The sequence below is a fragment of the Lissotriton helveticus genome, chromosome 3_1, assembly GCF_964261635.1.
Source record: "Lissotriton helveticus chromosome 3_1, aLisHel1.1, whole genome shotgun sequence".
In the NCBI taxonomy this organism is placed as follows: domain Eukaryota; kingdom Metazoa; phylum Chordata; class Amphibia; order Caudata; family Salamandridae; genus Lissotriton; species Lissotriton helveticus.
In genome coordinates, this window is record NC_136061.1 from 1,839,993,906 (window position 1) to 1,840,011,661 (window position 17,756).

The 17,756-nt window shown below is 41.0% G+C and overlaps 1 protein-coding gene across 1 annotated transcript in view; it reads right to left on the reverse strand.

The window, feature by feature from the left end:
- LOC144823883 (mucin-5B-like) overlaps nt 1-17,756 on the reverse strand; it is a 93,609-nt gene that overhangs the window by 14,927 nt on the left and 60,926 nt on the right. The window contains exons 33-47 of the mRNA XM_078682772.1: nt 15,015-15,189; nt 13,859-14,109; nt 11,860-12,043; nt 10,649-10,871; nt 9,743-9,921; nt 7,912-7,981; nt 7,063-7,163; nt 6,301-6,332; nt 4,991-5,168; nt 3,809-3,913; nt 3,520-3,560; nt 1,954-2,082; nt 1,735-1,833; nt 786-914; nt 570-665 (exon numbers count right to left, since the gene is read on the reverse strand). Of these exons, the coding sequence (XP_078538898.1) occupies nt 570-665; nt 786-914; nt 1,735-1,833; nt 1,954-2,082; nt 3,520-3,560; nt 3,809-3,913; nt 4,991-5,168; nt 6,301-6,332; nt 7,063-7,163; nt 7,912-7,981; nt 9,743-9,921; nt 10,649-10,871; nt 11,860-12,043; nt 13,859-14,109; nt 15,015-15,189 (1,992 nt within the window). The remainder of the gene's footprint in view (nt 1-569; nt 666-785; nt 915-1,734; nt 1,834-1,953; nt 2,083-3,519; nt 3,561-3,808; nt 3,914-4,990; nt 5,169-6,300; nt 6,333-7,062; nt 7,164-7,911; nt 7,982-9,742; nt 9,922-10,648; nt 10,872-11,859; nt 12,044-13,858; nt 14,110-15,014; nt 15,190-17,756) is intronic.

Below are 17,756 nucleotides of genomic sequence, written 5' to 3' on the forward strand. Positions count from 1 at the left end.
TAAACATCGAGGTCAAAGTGGATTAAGGAAGGACGGTCATGTGGGCATTTGATTTCAGTGTGTGAAAAAATTGGGCTACAGATGAAGTCGTCTATGTCAGAAAGAGACACTTAGGTACCACATTTATTGTACTGACTTTGATCCGTGTGCATTTGTAAACTAGCCATATGGTATCCTTACATTCAAAATTGAGTCGTCAACAGTTGTGTTTCTTCTTGACAGGTAGTTGATCACCCCTGCCTATCATAACCCTGTGTGGTTACCTGAAATTATAGCACATACTAACCCGGTTGCTACTGCGTCGGTCATTGAATCCCACCAATATGTAATTTTGAGACAGTAACTCAAGATTAGTTTACAGAAAACTTAATTACGTGTTTGTCAATCCACTTCACTCCTTCTGGCTCGTGCAGTGATCCATGCATTGATGTTGGGTTTGTGTGATTGTAAGATTTCCTTTTCGATAGGCAATTGAGCCTGTTTGAGATTACCATATTATGTACTGCCAAACAGTGGGGGATGTCCTGAGGGATTAGAAACGGAACGAGAAAATTTTGAGATGTAGGTACCTGTAGAACTTTCGTGGAGTTGTTGACTTGCATTGTGCATGCCACCTGGATACATGTGCCACAACACTGGCCGATCTCCTTCTTGTACAAGTATCCCTGCAGATTAGCAATAAAGAGGAGAGTCAATTCATCACCCAACGACCTGATCCTCTCATACTCTCATTGCGCAACCAAGTCAAACCCAAAATAATTTGAAGAACATGAAAAGGCACTTACGGCAGGACAGTCGCTTGAGGAAAATACTGTGCATGTGGTTGTAGTAGAGTTTAGCATGAAATGGTCATTGGAAACGGTACATTCGTAAACTGTGCAGTTGTTGTCTTCAGGGGTGAATGGAACTCCAGGCTATAAGGCATAACAAGTAAGAAAAGGAATCACTAAAAAGGCCCTTTAATCCAACGCATATTATTATTGGGGCATACGGTGAGGGTTCAGGGTCGGCTGGTGATCTTGCCCTTCCTCATGATCCTTATCTGCCTTATTTGCATCACTTATAATGAATTGGGTCCAGAGACAATCACCATTGACATAAGGTGGTGATAATAATCTGCCTGTTTTCTGAAGAAGAGCTATCTCGCTTGTTTGAATCCATTCACATGACACATTGAGATGCTCTTCGGTAGTCTTCCAATATCAAGAAATTGACATAGCAAGGTGGCTGACATTTGCACACATGTTATTGACTCACAGATAGCCAATGCAAAAACAAACATTTTGCCGTCCCTGGTGTCTGCCTCAGAGCCAGGATGCCTAAGAAAGATAAAAGTAGGCACAGACCAGATCGAGGCTATGATATCCCCTGTTGCTTCAGCTTCACAACGTGACGGTTAGCAGGTCACTTTTATCAGAAATAGTATCATGCCAAATACGTCAGTGCCTACCCAATGAATTTCGCCCACACTTCAAGCTATCAAGCTGATGGACTGACAAGAAATTGACTACGAGTAAACACTTTTTTATCGTGATTTAGAATCAAAATGTGATCTGTGAATGTATCCATGTGCCTTTCTTCATTTACTATCACAATGTGGCTTCGTGATTACTCACTGTACCACCACAACTGTTTGATAAAACATTTTTGTTTTTAAACTGGGGAATCCTGTCATTCCTTTTACAAAGTAGGAAAACATTGGGGCATCACATGCAGTTCAAGAGAGGGGGATACCTGAAGGACTTTTTCTGTGTTGTCTGGCGTAGTCATGATACAAGCCACTTGGACACATGAGCCGCAGCACTTCCCTTCTTCCATCTTGTACACAAAGCCCTGCAGAGGGTACAAAAAACAATAATGCTTTCAGTTGGAGACAGCACAGCATCACAAACCCTTTCATGTCACTGCCAAAATGATACAGTTGTGCAAAGACTGTTAAAAAAGGGAGCTCACCAATGGGCAATCTTCGGTGCAAACAATGGGATTGCAACGTGGAAGGTTCAACAGTGAAGTTGAATTTTTCTCCGCACTGCAGATGCACTCCTCACACGCGTCTGGTGACTGTGGGATCGAATGTCCTGGCTGGGAAGGAGAAGGAAAAATTAGTTGAGACTTTGCAAAAACCTTGACCGTCTGCCCTTGTGATTGAAACAAGGGCCTCATTTATAAAAAGTGATGCATTGCTGCGAGAAAACAGCGATGCGTCACTTTTTAATGTGCCCTCCTTGCGACACCAATAATGCGTCATATTTACAGTATGACGCATCATGGCGCAAGGAGTTATAGATATGTCCGGATTTCTCATGCATCTGTTGGATGAAAAAATGATGCATGATGTTAATTCTGCCTGCGCCAAAGAAAGGACCCATTTGTGTCTTAGAAGTGGCGCAGTGAAATCTCATAGATTTCACTGCATCACTTCTACGGCCCTTTCTTGCATCGGAACGTCCCCTCTGCATACATTATACCTGGCACAGGTATAATGTGGTGCAGGAGTTTACAAAGTGACGCATCTACTTAGATACACTGCTGGTGCGTCACAAAAATTGACGCACCGGCAGCAAACAAGTGACGCAAGGCCTCATAAATAAGGCCCTAAATATTTTGGGCCTTATTTATGAAGGCCATGCGCCAAAAGTGACGCAGCGGCGGAGCAAAGCTTTTATAAATGAGGCCCTTTGTGTCGGACTCTGGGCTTATGTTGTCACAGGCTGGCCTAATTTTGTCCACCCTAAGCGTGGAAGGGTATACTCAGATGTGAGTCCCTTGCTCATTGCACCATCAGGATTCAAGCAAGCCGGGCCGAAGACGGCTGTAATGCCAGAAACCGGTCCCCGGAAGCTTGTTTCCTTCCCAGTGTAAGAATTGGCTTTTGTAGTCTGGTCTGCCCTGTTCCCATGATGCACTGGGCCAGGGACAGACTAATTTGCATACAGCCAGGTTCTGAAACTGGGATGGTGCAATGAGCTAAAAAACGGTGTTGGATCTAGCCCTGATCTTTTGACTGGGTGAGAGTACTCTGCTTAATTCAGAGACTCTGTCCATCACCACCCCTTGTTGTAAATAATTTTGGCCTAAGAGAAGGACACACCTGTAAATGTTCTAGGCTTGGGACCGGAGGCTAAATCAACGTGACTACAAGAGTGAGTTGTAGTTTCTCAGTACAAAAGAATGAAAGCTTAATTACGACTGTCAGGCTCGCATGGGGAAGCAAAGAAAAGTTCTGTGGCCAATGATATGGGCAGAAAATCCTTTTCATGTGCTACACAGACTATACATATTGAACATTTTCTCAAGCCTGAATATCATTAGAAGGCAGCGTGTCACCCTTAGGCGATATTAGGAAATTCTATAATCCAGATGTATCTTCACAGACAATTGAGATGTGTCTGAGGAGGAGTTGAAATGATATTGAAATGGAGACTGTGCTGCAACAGGGAATGCTATTCTAGATAAGGCCGCTCACTTTATCCATGAGGCTGTTTCAAAAGGAACAAGGACAGTCAGCGCTTTTCTTACCTGGTAAATGACGCCATCGTAGACACACACATTATTGGGCTCTGTGGGGAGTGAAAAATTGATTAATGACGTTCCTTCGAGTGGCTTGTTGCACATTTGTTTTACAATTGCTCTCCTAATCGTTTATGTCAATGAGGTTTCATAAAATGTTAAAAACTTATAGAAATGTATCCTCTTTATTAAAAGTAAGTTTTGAACCAATGGCATTGACGAGTCCATACACGTCTCAGACATAGGCTGTATACAGGCCATAAGCCTGGTATCACATTCCGAAGAGCATTATACTTACTGCAGAGGTATGTGGCACAGCAATCTCCTTCTCCCATGACCGAATGGAGCTCGAACCCGAGCTGGCATTTCTTGACAGGAGTAGAGCAGTAGCTGACGTTACACCCTGAAAGTCAAAAGGAACAATAAAAGGGAATTCGTGTGATGACAGAAAAGACATCAGCACTCAGAGAGGCATAATTACAGTAGCGGCTCCTCTGCTAAGGCGGAGGAGCATTGCCCTACTGCTTTGCCGCAGAAATAACTCGAGGATATCAATTTATGTTTTCCGTCTGCTGTGGGTTTGTGGTAGGGGAGGGGCTGGTCCGATGACAGAGGAGCAAGAGGAGGATTGGAAAATTGCACATCTCGGTTCTAATACCGTGATCATAATATTAAACAGACTGCATGAAATGTACATAGAGTAATCGTACCACACAAGTAATACTTGTATATGCCACATGATAGCACGCTGAACACAATGCCATTTTTCAATCATTAAAATGGTTGGAATTAACTTTTCATTTGTCAATCTCAGTGTGGCCTTTCTCTCTGAAAAGGGCTTTTGTCTGAATAATTCAAAGTGTTGTCATTTGGCCATTTGAAATATGAAAATAGGACATAAACAATATTGTTTAGCTTATACATTACAAGACCACACACTGCATAGTGTTCACTGAAATCTGTCACTCGCTCGCCACAGATGCGGACCATGCGGCCACACTCCCAGAGCCATGTGCAATTGCTGGTGCTAGCCTACCAAAAGAAAGACATGGACAGTAGCCCATGAAACACGGCTATGCTTACACAGGAGAGGCACAAGGCAACGTGAATGCTGTATTTCGATGTAGCATATACAGAAGTATCATCTGACCTAAACTTTATATCCAGAAAATCGTTTAAAAAATATTGTACCATTGGTTGTAGATTTTTATTATTAATGCCAATGCACATTATTTTTGAGAACAACATGTAGGACATAACATTTTGGTCAGCCATAGATAGCGCGACTGTTATATTTCGGAAGTACACTATGTTGAATGGCGGAATGCTAGTAACGTTAAGTCTGTGCTAGTGCAAAGACCTTGTCAAAAAGACGTAGATTTACACATATCAACAGCGGAATAAGAATGGAATTTAGGAAGCGGGTAGCTCTGGGTGGAATCCCAGCTACCCTACAAACAAGACAGATGAGTAGACTTACGGCATTCGGTCACCATGCAGCATGGCTGCTCCGCTTTCATCACCTGGGCAGGCACAAATCCTTCTTTCTCACATGTGACTTGGACCGGCTCGGGGCACTTGAGCGGCTCACACTTGACAGTCAGAGTGTACTTGTCGCAGGCACAAATCTGGCAGTTGCTCTGCCAAGTTGCTCCAGGCTAGAACATGAAAGAGATTTATATTTTATAGAAACTTTCACTATTTCTTGTACCGAAGCTGCAATTTTGATGCCGTGTTTCACTTATTTACTTTGCAGCACTAATTCTTTTTATGTGAGTTCACTTAATGAACCACCATTGCTAATGGCTTCAAATTGTGAGGGGCTGTTTAGCAATGTTCACTTTTTCCTGCTGCATGTGCAAAGTTATAAATCCATTTAGTATCAGCAATAAAATACACTACAGAGCAGCTACTACGTGTAACCATAGAGTTTAAGGTCAAGTGTATCCTTTTGCTACAATCTTTTCTTTAAAAATCTAGAATGAACAGATATTTCGCATTTTTGGTGATGTTTATATGATATCACTGATCTCCAAGGCTTCACATGTTTGCCCTCATTTTGACTTCCTCAATTACATGTTTTGCTAACCTTTATGTATTTATTGAACCAGACAGCACAACATCAGAAACGTCTCAATAGCCCATGATACTATAGTGCAAGCCCTCCTTTTTGACAGAACTAGATTCCTATAATGTGTGAAATAGAATATGCTACTATCTACAAGAACATGAATGAATCGTTTGAGCGCAAGAACTCAATCAGTTCAATTTTCGAGGCCTTGCTACATTCTTATGCATGTCAATGTCTAGAATGATACCTAGAGGAAGGGGGCTTGGAGTAAGACTCAACATGTCTGACCTTTTAAAGGAAGAACAATAGGTTTGAGTTAAATGCCACCCCTCCAGGTCATAGGTTGGCAATCGGTGGTTATTTGGTTTTCCCTTTCCACCCTGGACTAGTGTGGAAGCTGCAGATGTCACCATTCGAAGCCTTACTCTAGCCAAGAATTTCTAAACAATTATTGTTGTGCTCTTAACAAGCAAAACATAGTAATACCAGTGCCTAGATGTCAAAGTTATGCCTCATTTTTTTTATAGTCATATAAGGATGACCATAAATTTCCTTTGTTATAATTACTCTCTTCACTAGGAAATTACTAAATCCTGTAGTTTTTTGTGGCTAGTTTGCTTTATTTGTTAGTGGATTTGAACAATCGAGAACATAATTATACAGAGCATTACAAATATTTTTTTTCCGAAAGAATTACAAAGGGACTTCATGACACTCACCATTTTAGGCATTCCATCTGGTCCAACACATGCTGAAAAACAGAAGAGATGGGCACCAGGTTAGGCTCATGAAATACAGTGAATTTGCATAAATGTTTGGTGCATGCACCTCTGTTGCAGCGAAAATGTACGAAGCAGTGCATCAATTGAATGTATGCATTTCTGAGGCACCAACTACAGAGAAACGCCCTTTAAAAAAAGTAGGCAGCATTTAATGACTGCAGTTAAATTAAAAGTAGTCTAGTACAGAAATGTTATGTGCTCTCAAATGGTCTTGAAATAGCAGCCAGCCAGCTGAAGGCCCACAGAGGAGAATTGCTCTTTTCATCACACACTAGAACATGGAATCTCAGTTGCCACTCTATACTGCCAAATACCATTGTCTACTGCTTCGCCACTCATTTGTCCTGGCGAAAGAAAACACTTGTGAACAAGAAGGTGCTTAGGTGTGAACTGTTTTTTTCCCAATTCTCCTTTCTTATAAACGTCTTCACTGATGATTTTAAGATTTTAGGGAAAAATAAAATCAGCAATCCACTCAGAAACTTCTTAAAAGTGGTTTAAATTACAGTAGTCCAAACAATTTCCTCTGTTCAAAAGAATACAGGCGCAGATTATACAGGAGTCCTAATGGAATAATCAGATGTCTACATCTAATACAAAGGGGACTTTCAGCAGGCAATGAGTGTGCCCTTTATTGTGGGAGCACCTGCAAGTGGTCACACAAATCCAGATTAATAAGACATGTCACAAATTACTTACAGCACTTGGGTACGCAGACATCAGTGTATGAATTGAAGAGGGTGGTTCCCTGTGGGCAGTAGCAGCCTTCACTTAAACCATCATTGGCCTGAACCTCAGCCCTTTAGTGGAGCGAGAGAGAGAAACAGAACACACGTGACATGATTATTCCCAGAATTAGGGTTGATTAACAAGCATAATTTGGAAAGTGTAGTAGATTGATAAGTATGAATAAAATTGGCTTCTTCAGGGGGATAAGTGAGGTAAAGGTGAGTTCCTGGGAAAGGACAACGGATACGTTTTACAATTTCTAAACTATGAACTTTTCAGTTTGTACAAGTTTACATTGAGGTAAAAAACTGGAAAAGAATTGGGTAAAACTGGGGGAAAGAGGGAGTGGTGGAGTAGACAAAGAATGTAGAAAAGGAAGAAAATGTGCAAATGTGAATAGGAAAGTGGCACGATGGACGCAGAGTTGAACTGATAAGAGGTTAATGGGAAAAATCAAGTGAGGAAGAAGTCGGTAAGCTGATAAAAATTGGAGTGACAGAACACTGCTGGGGTGCTGTAGTTGAAGCTGGTTAGAGTTCAAGAGAAATGATGAGGAGAATGAGGGGGAAGGAATATGAAAAAAGCAAAGCAGCGATCATTCGGAAAGATAGTAAGAGTGGCGGAGAAAGGTGTGGGTTGGCAGATAAATATGCACATGGAGAGACTGAAAGGAAAAACAGTAGAAGTTGAGCAATGGGATGGGAGAAGAAGATTATTGAAAACATTTGGGGAAACTAATTAGGTAACAAAAGTAATATAGAGCGATGAACGGTTCATAATCACAGCTTAAGTTCTGGTCTGTTATAGACATTTACTGACCTGGAGTCACAGGTTGCAGGGCTAGCAAGGCCGCATGCTTGATAAACCTTGCCTTGTGGACAACTGTATGCTGTGTAGGAGGAGACAAATAGGTATGGTCTTATTTAGAATGAAGCTTATTATCAACACTGATCATCAACATTAGACGTCACTGTATTTAGTGTGATCATGCCTTCACCAATACGGTGTTTTCTAAAGTATAATCTTTAGTAATTGACCACAAGCAGCTACTTACTTCCCTGAAGCGACAGCTCTGTAGTTTGAAATGACTAACTCGCTTTACTCTGACTTTGCTTCACTTATATGTTTGAAATTTTGACCTACAGGAGGCGTTCAAACCATTCTGGATCGGCTGTAAGTAACCTTGCACTTTGTATACTGGTTTCCCAATACACTTTATCTGATAGGCAATAATTGTATTGATTTCCTCAAAGACTCTTTAGCATGACACAAACCAAGCCCACATCTTCGAAACACCTTCTAACTTTTAAGACTGTGTTGCGTACCCATTTTCAGTGAGTCACTGGCAGAATATAGAAAAGCGAAATATTGTGTGGACAGACTTTTGTGTCAGAAATATCGCAGACCAAACTATCGGGAAAGTAAGTGCAAATAGGTAAGTATAGAGTGCAAATAGGTAAGTATAGATTTACTATTTTTAACTCGACATCTACGTACCATGAATAAATACATATTTGTGTGTGTGTATGTGAGTATGTATATAGAGAGATATGTAGATATATCTGAATATCTCTGTATATACTAACACATATATATATACTCGATATTCTTGGCACAATATTTAGTACACATAATATTTTTTCTTTGATATTTTGTGTAAACACCTTTCCTGCACCTATCAGTCTTCCTGTAAGTTTTTCAAAGAATGATGGTTTGCCTAATGTCAGTCCTTGTTAGCATATTTTCGTTTTTAATCCTTTAGGTTTATATATTTTTTTGTTACCGAATCTGCTCTTTTGGAGAGTGCATATTTTCTCATCAATATTTGATTTCTGCGATTACTAAATCTTCGCTCATCTGTAGAGAAGTCAGCAGCCTCATCCACTACCATACAGCAAGCAACACTGATTGTAAAAAGTCACAGTTTACTTTTGAGGCTGATGATCAAAGCCTCGTTTTGGTGGGATTTTGATCAGTTTTACAGAAATCAGATGCAATCTTCTTCTCTACGCCTAGTTCACCCTCATTACATTCAATTAGTGCAGATCATGTGAGCTATGGGCTCGGTCTCTAAAGTGGAAATTAAGCAATAGTAACTTGAAGACTTGATGTTCAATTTTTGTTTTGCTGACTATCATAGGCTGATTCATGTAGGAATTCAAATGTGCCTGGTAATTAAGTAGGGGCTGATCCCCAACTGCTGGATTCCTCAATTCTGGCCATATGCAGTTCCATGCACTTAACAAGACCTAACTTGTCTGTGTCCTATACCTATTTTCTACTTCTTCCCCGCCAAAGAAATAGGTTAAAAAACGCATGACTTACATTTAGGACTTAAAAGTTTATAACTTTCCATGTAGGACTTTATATGTCATTCACACACTATTTTAGCAGCCTGCTTCTCTATGGTCTTTGTACTTTAATAATCGTTACTGTTCAGAAAAAGTGTTCCACAGGGCCAGGGAAATTATAGAATGCAACTAGTACTTCTTGCTGCTAAATTAATGTCATGGGTGGGAAATGGTCCTCGGAAATTCTAGGGCTGTAGTCTTCTATTCCTATTTCAGTATTCATGGCTGGAGTCTAACTGTTCTGGCATTAATTCTAGGGCATTGGATATAGAAAAAGGTCATGCCACTTGTTGACTTACGACACTGTCCATTGATTTTGCTTCTCCAGTCGAGGCAGACACCATTTGCAATGCACAGGGTTGCGTAAATCTCCAAGCTTGAACACTGCACAGACTTGTTGCTGATTCGGCAGCCATCAAAAACGCATCCCTGGTAATAGGATTCAGGCGGCACCAATGCATGGCAATCAGCGAAAACACTACAAGTAAAAGGAGATGACATATTTATTACAAGAGTAATTGCACAAATATTTTTTTGAATGATTCATCATTAAAGGTGGGCCTGAAGCTGTGATTTGGGAGAATGATGCGACCAGTTGGTCCACCCATTTGGCTATTAGTTCAGAAACCTTGCGGCTCTCGACCTTTATGTTTAACTTCAGCTAGTTACAATCTGATGGGAAATAAATGTAACCAGATCAAATCCTGTTAAACCTGGCCCTTATTGCAGGGTCTCCCCTGATTTTTGCCTTCTGTTGCTGAACCCATGTTGTTTCCATTAGGACTCTGCCATTTTTCCCTAATAAACAGTTTTAACGTGCATGTGATCTTTACCTAAAACATGGTAAAGTTGGTTTACACCTGATTGGCACATTTAATGTATTTGTATATTCCGGGAAAATAGTACTGAATGCACCAGGGGCCTGTGTTGGGTTTTTACTTTATTACTGTTCTTGTGTTCATAAATAGTTTACAAGTTAAACATGGAAGCTACCAGAGGGCTAATCACAAGTTAAGTTATTGACTTTTGTACTTCACCAACAAGGATTGTGGTTGTTGCCTGAGGGGGGGGTTTCACCTCCTTCAACCAATGACCCAATTTCTTACAATCCCAATACAAACGAATAAACTGAAAGTCAGTGCCTATTTTCCTGTGAACGTGTGGATTATTTTCAACAAATTAAGCATGCAGCACTTGAAACTTACTCGCTCAAAATGACTTTACAAAGCTCCGGTGTTTTGCAGGGTGGTTTAGTTGGTGGCACTTTTGTAGAAATTGGTGTGGGTGGATGTGGTGGTGGTGGTGGCACATTGCAATAAGGCTTTGTTGTCACATTAACTTTCCAGTGTGGAGCCATCTTTGAGCAATCAGAAACAATTGTTCCATCAGGCATGCGGCAGTCATCTTTTTTATTGTTGGTACAAGTACCTAAAAAAGAGGAAATGAATCAGAGGCAGTCCTTTTATATGTGGCATTAGTCTTAAGAAAGAGACACATAACTGACTAAAACATTATGTAAAAGCTTTAATGTTTCAGTAAACAATTTTAGATAAACAATATGTCCTCTATTTTACACTCCACCATAGTTTAGGTCATGTTTGCTTTCAGCTGTCCGTCGCACAAAGCACCCAGTATAACTAAAATAAGATAATATGAAATACCATAACACAACAATCGCCTATGGGTCAATGGCATATTTCTTGAAAGATTATTTCCTCCGAAGGGCTGAATCAGAAGAGTCAATTATAACTCAGTGGCATGCCAGAAAAAAGATGGCCCCTCTCCCCTTCCCACCACCGTACATGTGGAATGGATACTCACATCCTAGAAGGGGCAATAAGATCTTCAACAATTATTGCCAAAAAAGGGAGCCCAACTGGGCGCCCTGGCGCAAATATAGAGAAACGGGTACTCTCTTGAAGGGGTAGCCAAATTGAAACTCTGGAGGGCACTTGTGTTTCCCTGATGTTTAATTTCCTGCTAACATTTGTTTTATCTCCCATTGTGCTATTCAAACATGGTGTTGTATTGTATGGGCTCACGAGCATTGTTGTGAAGTCAGCGCCTTGAGACCCTCAGGGATGAGCAGCAGTGCTTTACAAACCCTGATTGATCGATTGATTCATTGATTCATTAAAGTATGTGTCCTGTGTCTAGACAATGCTTTTGACATGCATACAATCAACAGAAAAGGATAACATTGTGTGCTCTAATGCTGGATATTCCTCCCAGGTAAATATTACATCAATGTAAATATCAGTTAAGTTCCCACTCATATTCTCATTAGACATTTGGTAATTCGCTTCCATAATGTAAACAAAAAAAGAATAAACGGCACGTTTAAAGAAATTCTGAAATTCAATGCTTAGAAAAAAAATTGCAGGGATGCTGTATGAATTGGACTGTAGCTTCTTACCACATTGTCCTTCTGTGTTGTAACCGAACAAGCCGAATGGGAGTTTCACAACGAAGATCATGCCACTGAAGGAGATGTAGGCATTGATTTCAGGGATCTGAACAATCATGTTGATGCCAGCAGTGGAAATGGAAATTCCATTTTTGGTAAAGCTTGGGATCACCCATTCCTTGTTGAACATTATCTGCGGATATGCAATACATGAAATCGTTATGCAGAGTTTCTTTGTCAGTGGAGTGGGCTACAATAAAGACTTTTCTCTCGAACAACATTGCTAGACAGATAGTGTGTGCAAAATGTGCATAATCTGCATTATCTTAATTACGTGAGAATTCGGTAAAAGTATGCAAAATTTTGCATAATTACACGTTAAGAAAAACAGTATTGCACCCGGTCTCTAAAGAGGATACGTACAAGGAAGTGGCGGAGAGAGGAATTAACTTCCTGGCTTAATGCCTCTCTCCGCCACTTCTGAAACGCAAGGCTACACGATATTTACAAGAATGTAGTGCAGCCTTGTATTTCCCCCTGCGATGACGCTAAGCTTAGCGACTTAGCCCCGACGCAGGCACCCTTGCACTAGAGGGTGTCTGCATGCAGGGGATGATTGCTTATGTGTAGGAAGGTGTTCCTTCCAGCACATAAACAAGCCTATAATGCCATTTTGTCACTATCAGGTGTGTGCTGCTACGGGCCCCTATTGACACCACAACGTCAGTAAAAGTGATGTTGTGGTGGCGATAGGGCCTTGTACATAAGATCGTAAGTGTTTCTGCTTAAGGAAAGATTCTGGCTGTGATCTGATAGAGCAAGACCCCTCTGTACTGGAGGAATCGCATAGCATATGAAGGGTTAGTTAAGTTCCATGTCAAATACATGGATTGGCTAGTCTGCAGTTAGTGAGTTGGTGTTAGCGTATGCGGGAATCAAGGTATTAAAACAGGAAAGGCCACAAGACCAGCTGCTCTTTTCTGGAATGAATTAGACATGTTGCCTGTGGACATAGGCATATGTTACAGACACAAATGAAGTAAAATTCAATTTCTTTTTTTATAAGTATTCCTAGTCTCAGATGTAAGCAAAGATGACTTCGGCATCGGTAGGTCTTACAAAGACAGCCCAGTGTCACTTTCTAAAGTATGCTTTATTCGTTCCTTACTCCCCTATACTTACACCGAAAAAGTTTACTTAATAATATTAACGTCGTGTCCTACCACTTCGATCCTTCACAACATAACATGTTGGTTGATTTTGTAAAATATCAATACACTTATAAACCAAGGGTCCAATTCTTAAAAAGTTATAGAAGTATATGAGAAGATGAGCATCTCTGCCTGAACTTACTTTTAGGTTTTGTTCCACTTCACCAACATTTCCAGTAGTATGCCTGGAAAGCTGCACTAGGTACTTGTTTCTAGGACAATTGCTGGGAATGCCTTGTCACATACCCCCACACTGCCATTTTTAATGTTCAGGAATCTAAATTGCGTAGATTTAAGAAAAGCAGAAATTCAACCCACTGGCTAAAAATACCTGTTTTTACGATTTTTCTCTTTTCTTTGTGGTGAAAACATATTTCTCATTGAAGACAACCCTTTCCATACACTCTTACCCAATCTAGGTGTGATCTGTTCTGCTTCCCATACTGGAAGGAAGTTACTCAAGCCATTTTCTGGAGTAAAATTATGACCATTGTAGGGCATTCCCAAACTTATAAGGCTATCCACGCCTTGCAAATCTCTCCTCTCACCACATGCTAAGGTTTACTACTGTGGAGTTCACCAGAGAAACTCAAAGTAGTAAATGTATTTATGCTTGCCAGGAATCTTTTTGGTAATCCTTGACAGGCATAAATGGGGATTCTTTTATACCTGCTCCTGAAAATGCCTTTGTGAATCGGGCCCTATGTTTTTCTGTAGAAACAAAGAGATAGTTAAAACATATTTTTATCCCAGCAATTTCAAAGCAATACCTGTTTTTAGAACAAAAGATAACTTACCCTGTTAGTCATCTTCCCCTTGTAAAGAGTACGTGTCAGCATGACTTCGCTGGAGCCGTAGTAAATGTAAAGGGATTGGGGACAAGAAAGGCCATCCTCTGCGTTGCAGAAGTAGTTGTCAATGAGTACGCGGAAGTTGTCATACCGTGGGGTGATTTGCTTCACCAGGGTGTATGTACAGTTGTCCAGGAATGTGTAGTAGGTTCCATCAAAGGTGATGTAATGGGGATCGCCCCAACCACTGCAGACACCTGATGCACAATGATGAGAGGTTAGGATTTGAAAAAAACAATGTGTACTTTATGTGGGTTGTGCATTTAGAAAGTAGTGTTTGTCAATCTTTAATTAAATTGTTGCTAAGATGTGTTTAACTATCTGTTGTAACTTCACTTTAAGTAGAACTTCACTATTCAGTGGTGCATCTACGGGTCCTTTTTTGTATTTTATTTTCTCCAGTGACAGGCCTTTTCGGGTCCAAACATTTTAGGGCAATGTTGCAGCTTTTTATTATAAAATGTGCCTCAATAGCTGATCAGCAGCCTCCATAAACTCACCATCGAGCCTCGACTTGGGGTCAACTTTTTCGAGTCCCCTTAATCTTTCACCTACTTTGACCACTACAAATATAAGACAGAGCTAAACCTGTGCACATGCCTTATCCATGTGCTCCCCATATTCTATTCTATTATATTGAGTCTATGTCAGTATACTTTTTAGGTCTGGCTATCATGTTCCAGGGATATTTTAATCCTGAAGGGTGTTCATCAATCTAAATTTAGGTCCTCAAAACAAATATGTATGCTGATAATTTTTAGAAGCTGTGCCTAGTCTAGAAAAACGTATTCCCCTAGATGTCAAATGTGCATTCATTCACATGTCTGTCTAGTGAGTTGTGGCGAGCTTAAAAGACACTAGACTCGACATGGCCAGGAAGGGCCCTAAACAGGTGCTTCTGGCCCAGGTATTTCCAATAGCTAATTTGGAGGGTGTATGTCCTGCAAAAAAATTGTTTAGGAGTGAATATCTGCACAGCAGTACCAGCACATACAAACCGTCTGTTATTAACGTGGCGTCTTGTCACATTTGTAACATAGTTCATAGCAAAAACTATTTTTGATGTTCAGTGCAAATATGACCATTGTGTCATAGTACTTACATTCACACTCATAGTGATAGCAGCAGCCATCTTCACTGTAGACTTTGATGGGAGGGAAGCCGCTCTCACAGGTCACCGCCTTGACCTCTGGACATTGCACAGGCTCTATAGTGACCACATTGTTTCCACGACAGGTTGCCACAGTGCAGTTATTAATTATCCAGGTCTCGTTAAGCTGTTAGAAGTAAACAAAAGGGCAAATACGTCAGTGGATTGTCCTGATCCCAGATTGCATGTTGGGACTTTGGGTGATCACTCAAACTCTGATAGTACAGAACGTGAACGTGCATATAGCATGCACCAATTGCGTTTATAGGGAGCCCTATTTGTCAGTTTAGTTTATTGTGGACAAATAATTAAAATCATTGCATGCAAAAACAAGAACAAATGTCAAATTAGCAATAAATAATACGGAACAGTTAAAAGTTTCAGAATTTTTTGATCTACCCATAATAAATACTCAGTAAGAGGACAATTTGGGTGAATAACAAGGATTGCTTGGTGGCATATACGAATTCCACTAGCTAAAAAAGCTGCTCTCAAGAGCACTTCTCTATCATGGACATGGGAAGGACATATGAAAACAAAGTGAACCATATATTCCTTGCATGCTTCACATAGCTAACATCAGCTTTGTTCGCGGGTCATTCTGTGCAGTAAGGCTGGTAATTGAACAAAGCAAAAAAGCATAAACTTTAGTTTTAGGAACAGTGAGTAACCAGAAACAAGGCCTGGCTGAGATTTTAGGTACTTGGAGATCTGTAACACCATCCAGGCATGACATCTTTTGCACAGTGTTGCCTAATCTACCACTATCGACAACTTACTTGTCAGGCCATTTATTATGGTTTTTTTAGGGCAGTGTATGCTATACTCAGGTACTAAAAGGAATCCAGACCAAAATTGTGTATAGCAGAGTTCAGATACAATCCGCCAAGGATTAAGGGACAGTTAACTAAAGTAGGCCATAATATTGTGTTCACTGAATAACTCTCTGAACTTTTCAGTCTGTCGCAAGTCTTAATAGAGGCTCATTGCCTGGCTATGAAATGTTTGGCAATTCTAAATTCCAAACAAATTTGTGATGGTGAAGCATTTTTGGCAAATTGAAGATGCTCCTGTAAAGGCTTGAGATTATGGTGTTAAATTGCGCAGAGTCATGGCCGCGCAGTGCCTCCTACCATAAGTCCATGTAAGAAATAATTTGGTTTTAATGATCTTTAAGAACAGGCCAAGAGATGGACCCTCCAGCACACTGAGCAGAGAGCAGAATGCCTGAGCCAGGGTGTTGCTTTTCTGGAAAATGTGTTGCTTTTGAGATTGTAATGAGCCTTGCAAAGGGTGCTCCTCCGCAGTTGGGGGTGGAGCGTCGCCCCACTAGCTCACAGCTAGAACATGAAAAATAAAATGATATAACTTCATCATTTTATTTTTCACTTGTTGGCTGAGCTAGTGGGCAGTAAGGAGGGACAGGGCCTCGAAGGGGAGACAGAGGAGTGCTATGTGCATTTCTAAGTGCACCTGTGTGTTTGGCCAGCTGTCTCAGGACGGCTAAAAACACATGCCGTTTTAGGATTCTCCCATCAAGCTTCATTAAACAGCCGGGCTGGAGAAACCTCACCAACTCTTTCTCCTGAGTGGAGGGTCTTTTCTTCCTGCTCAGGCCAATCCCTGTGTTTCTCTCATAGGATTGCACAGGGAGTCTGTGATGTAGTCCCAGTGTCTGCTGGGAGCATGAAAACCGAGGCACGACACAGGAGGACAGGCGGTAGCTGGCAGCTGTAGGTAAGATTTCCTTTTTGTTTTTTAAATGAATATTCTTTAACTCCCTTTCCCCTGTGCTCACCCTGTGCTCCCACTCCCGTGTTCCCCCACCTCACCCCTTTCTCTTTATGGCAGCTGCCACTGGAGCCTTGTTCATCAAATAACAACCCCAGGTATTTATTTACAGACACAATGTCTAGAGGCTGTCCTTGAAGATACCATCAATAAGGGGTTTTGATTTGATTACTAATTACCATAATTTTAGAATTGGATCAGTTTCTTTACATCCCATTGGCAATGGACAATAGATGTAATTTATCCATTAAACATTTAAAGCCGATTTTAGTTTGTCTCAGCAGTATCACATCATCAGCATATAGCATAATGAACAAGTTTAAAATCTCTGAGCTTAGGTGGATAAGAATCAACTTGTTCCAAATCTGTAGACAGACCGTCCAGGAAGAGATGGAACAACTGTAGTGCCAGCACATATCCTTGTTTGAGGCATTAATGCATACAGAATTTCCTTGACAGTCAGGTGCCATTGCCTATCTTAATCCTTAGCCAAGTGTTCATGTATAGTTACTGTATAGCTTGCAATAAATGGTACAGTGAGTCCTATGATTTTCTATGGGCTATTTCAAGACACAGAGGGGCTGATTACGATGTCATGTGGAGTTGCCTCTGCCGACATCATCTCGGTCATGGGACCGATCAACACCCAGTCGGCAGTCCTGACTGGCCCATTAAGATGCGACCTAACACTGTTTGGTAGCATTCCTACATTTTACAATGGAAGCATGCATTCCGGCTGTAAACTCGCCAGTATGCATTCTCCCATTGTAAAATGGGAGGTGCAGTTCATCCCTGCACCCCGTGGCAATGGGGTGCAGCAAATAACATATGGGCACCCTAGATGCCCCCTTGGCCACCAACTGGAAGCCATGCACCCAGAGTGACTTTGCTGGGGGCCCCCAA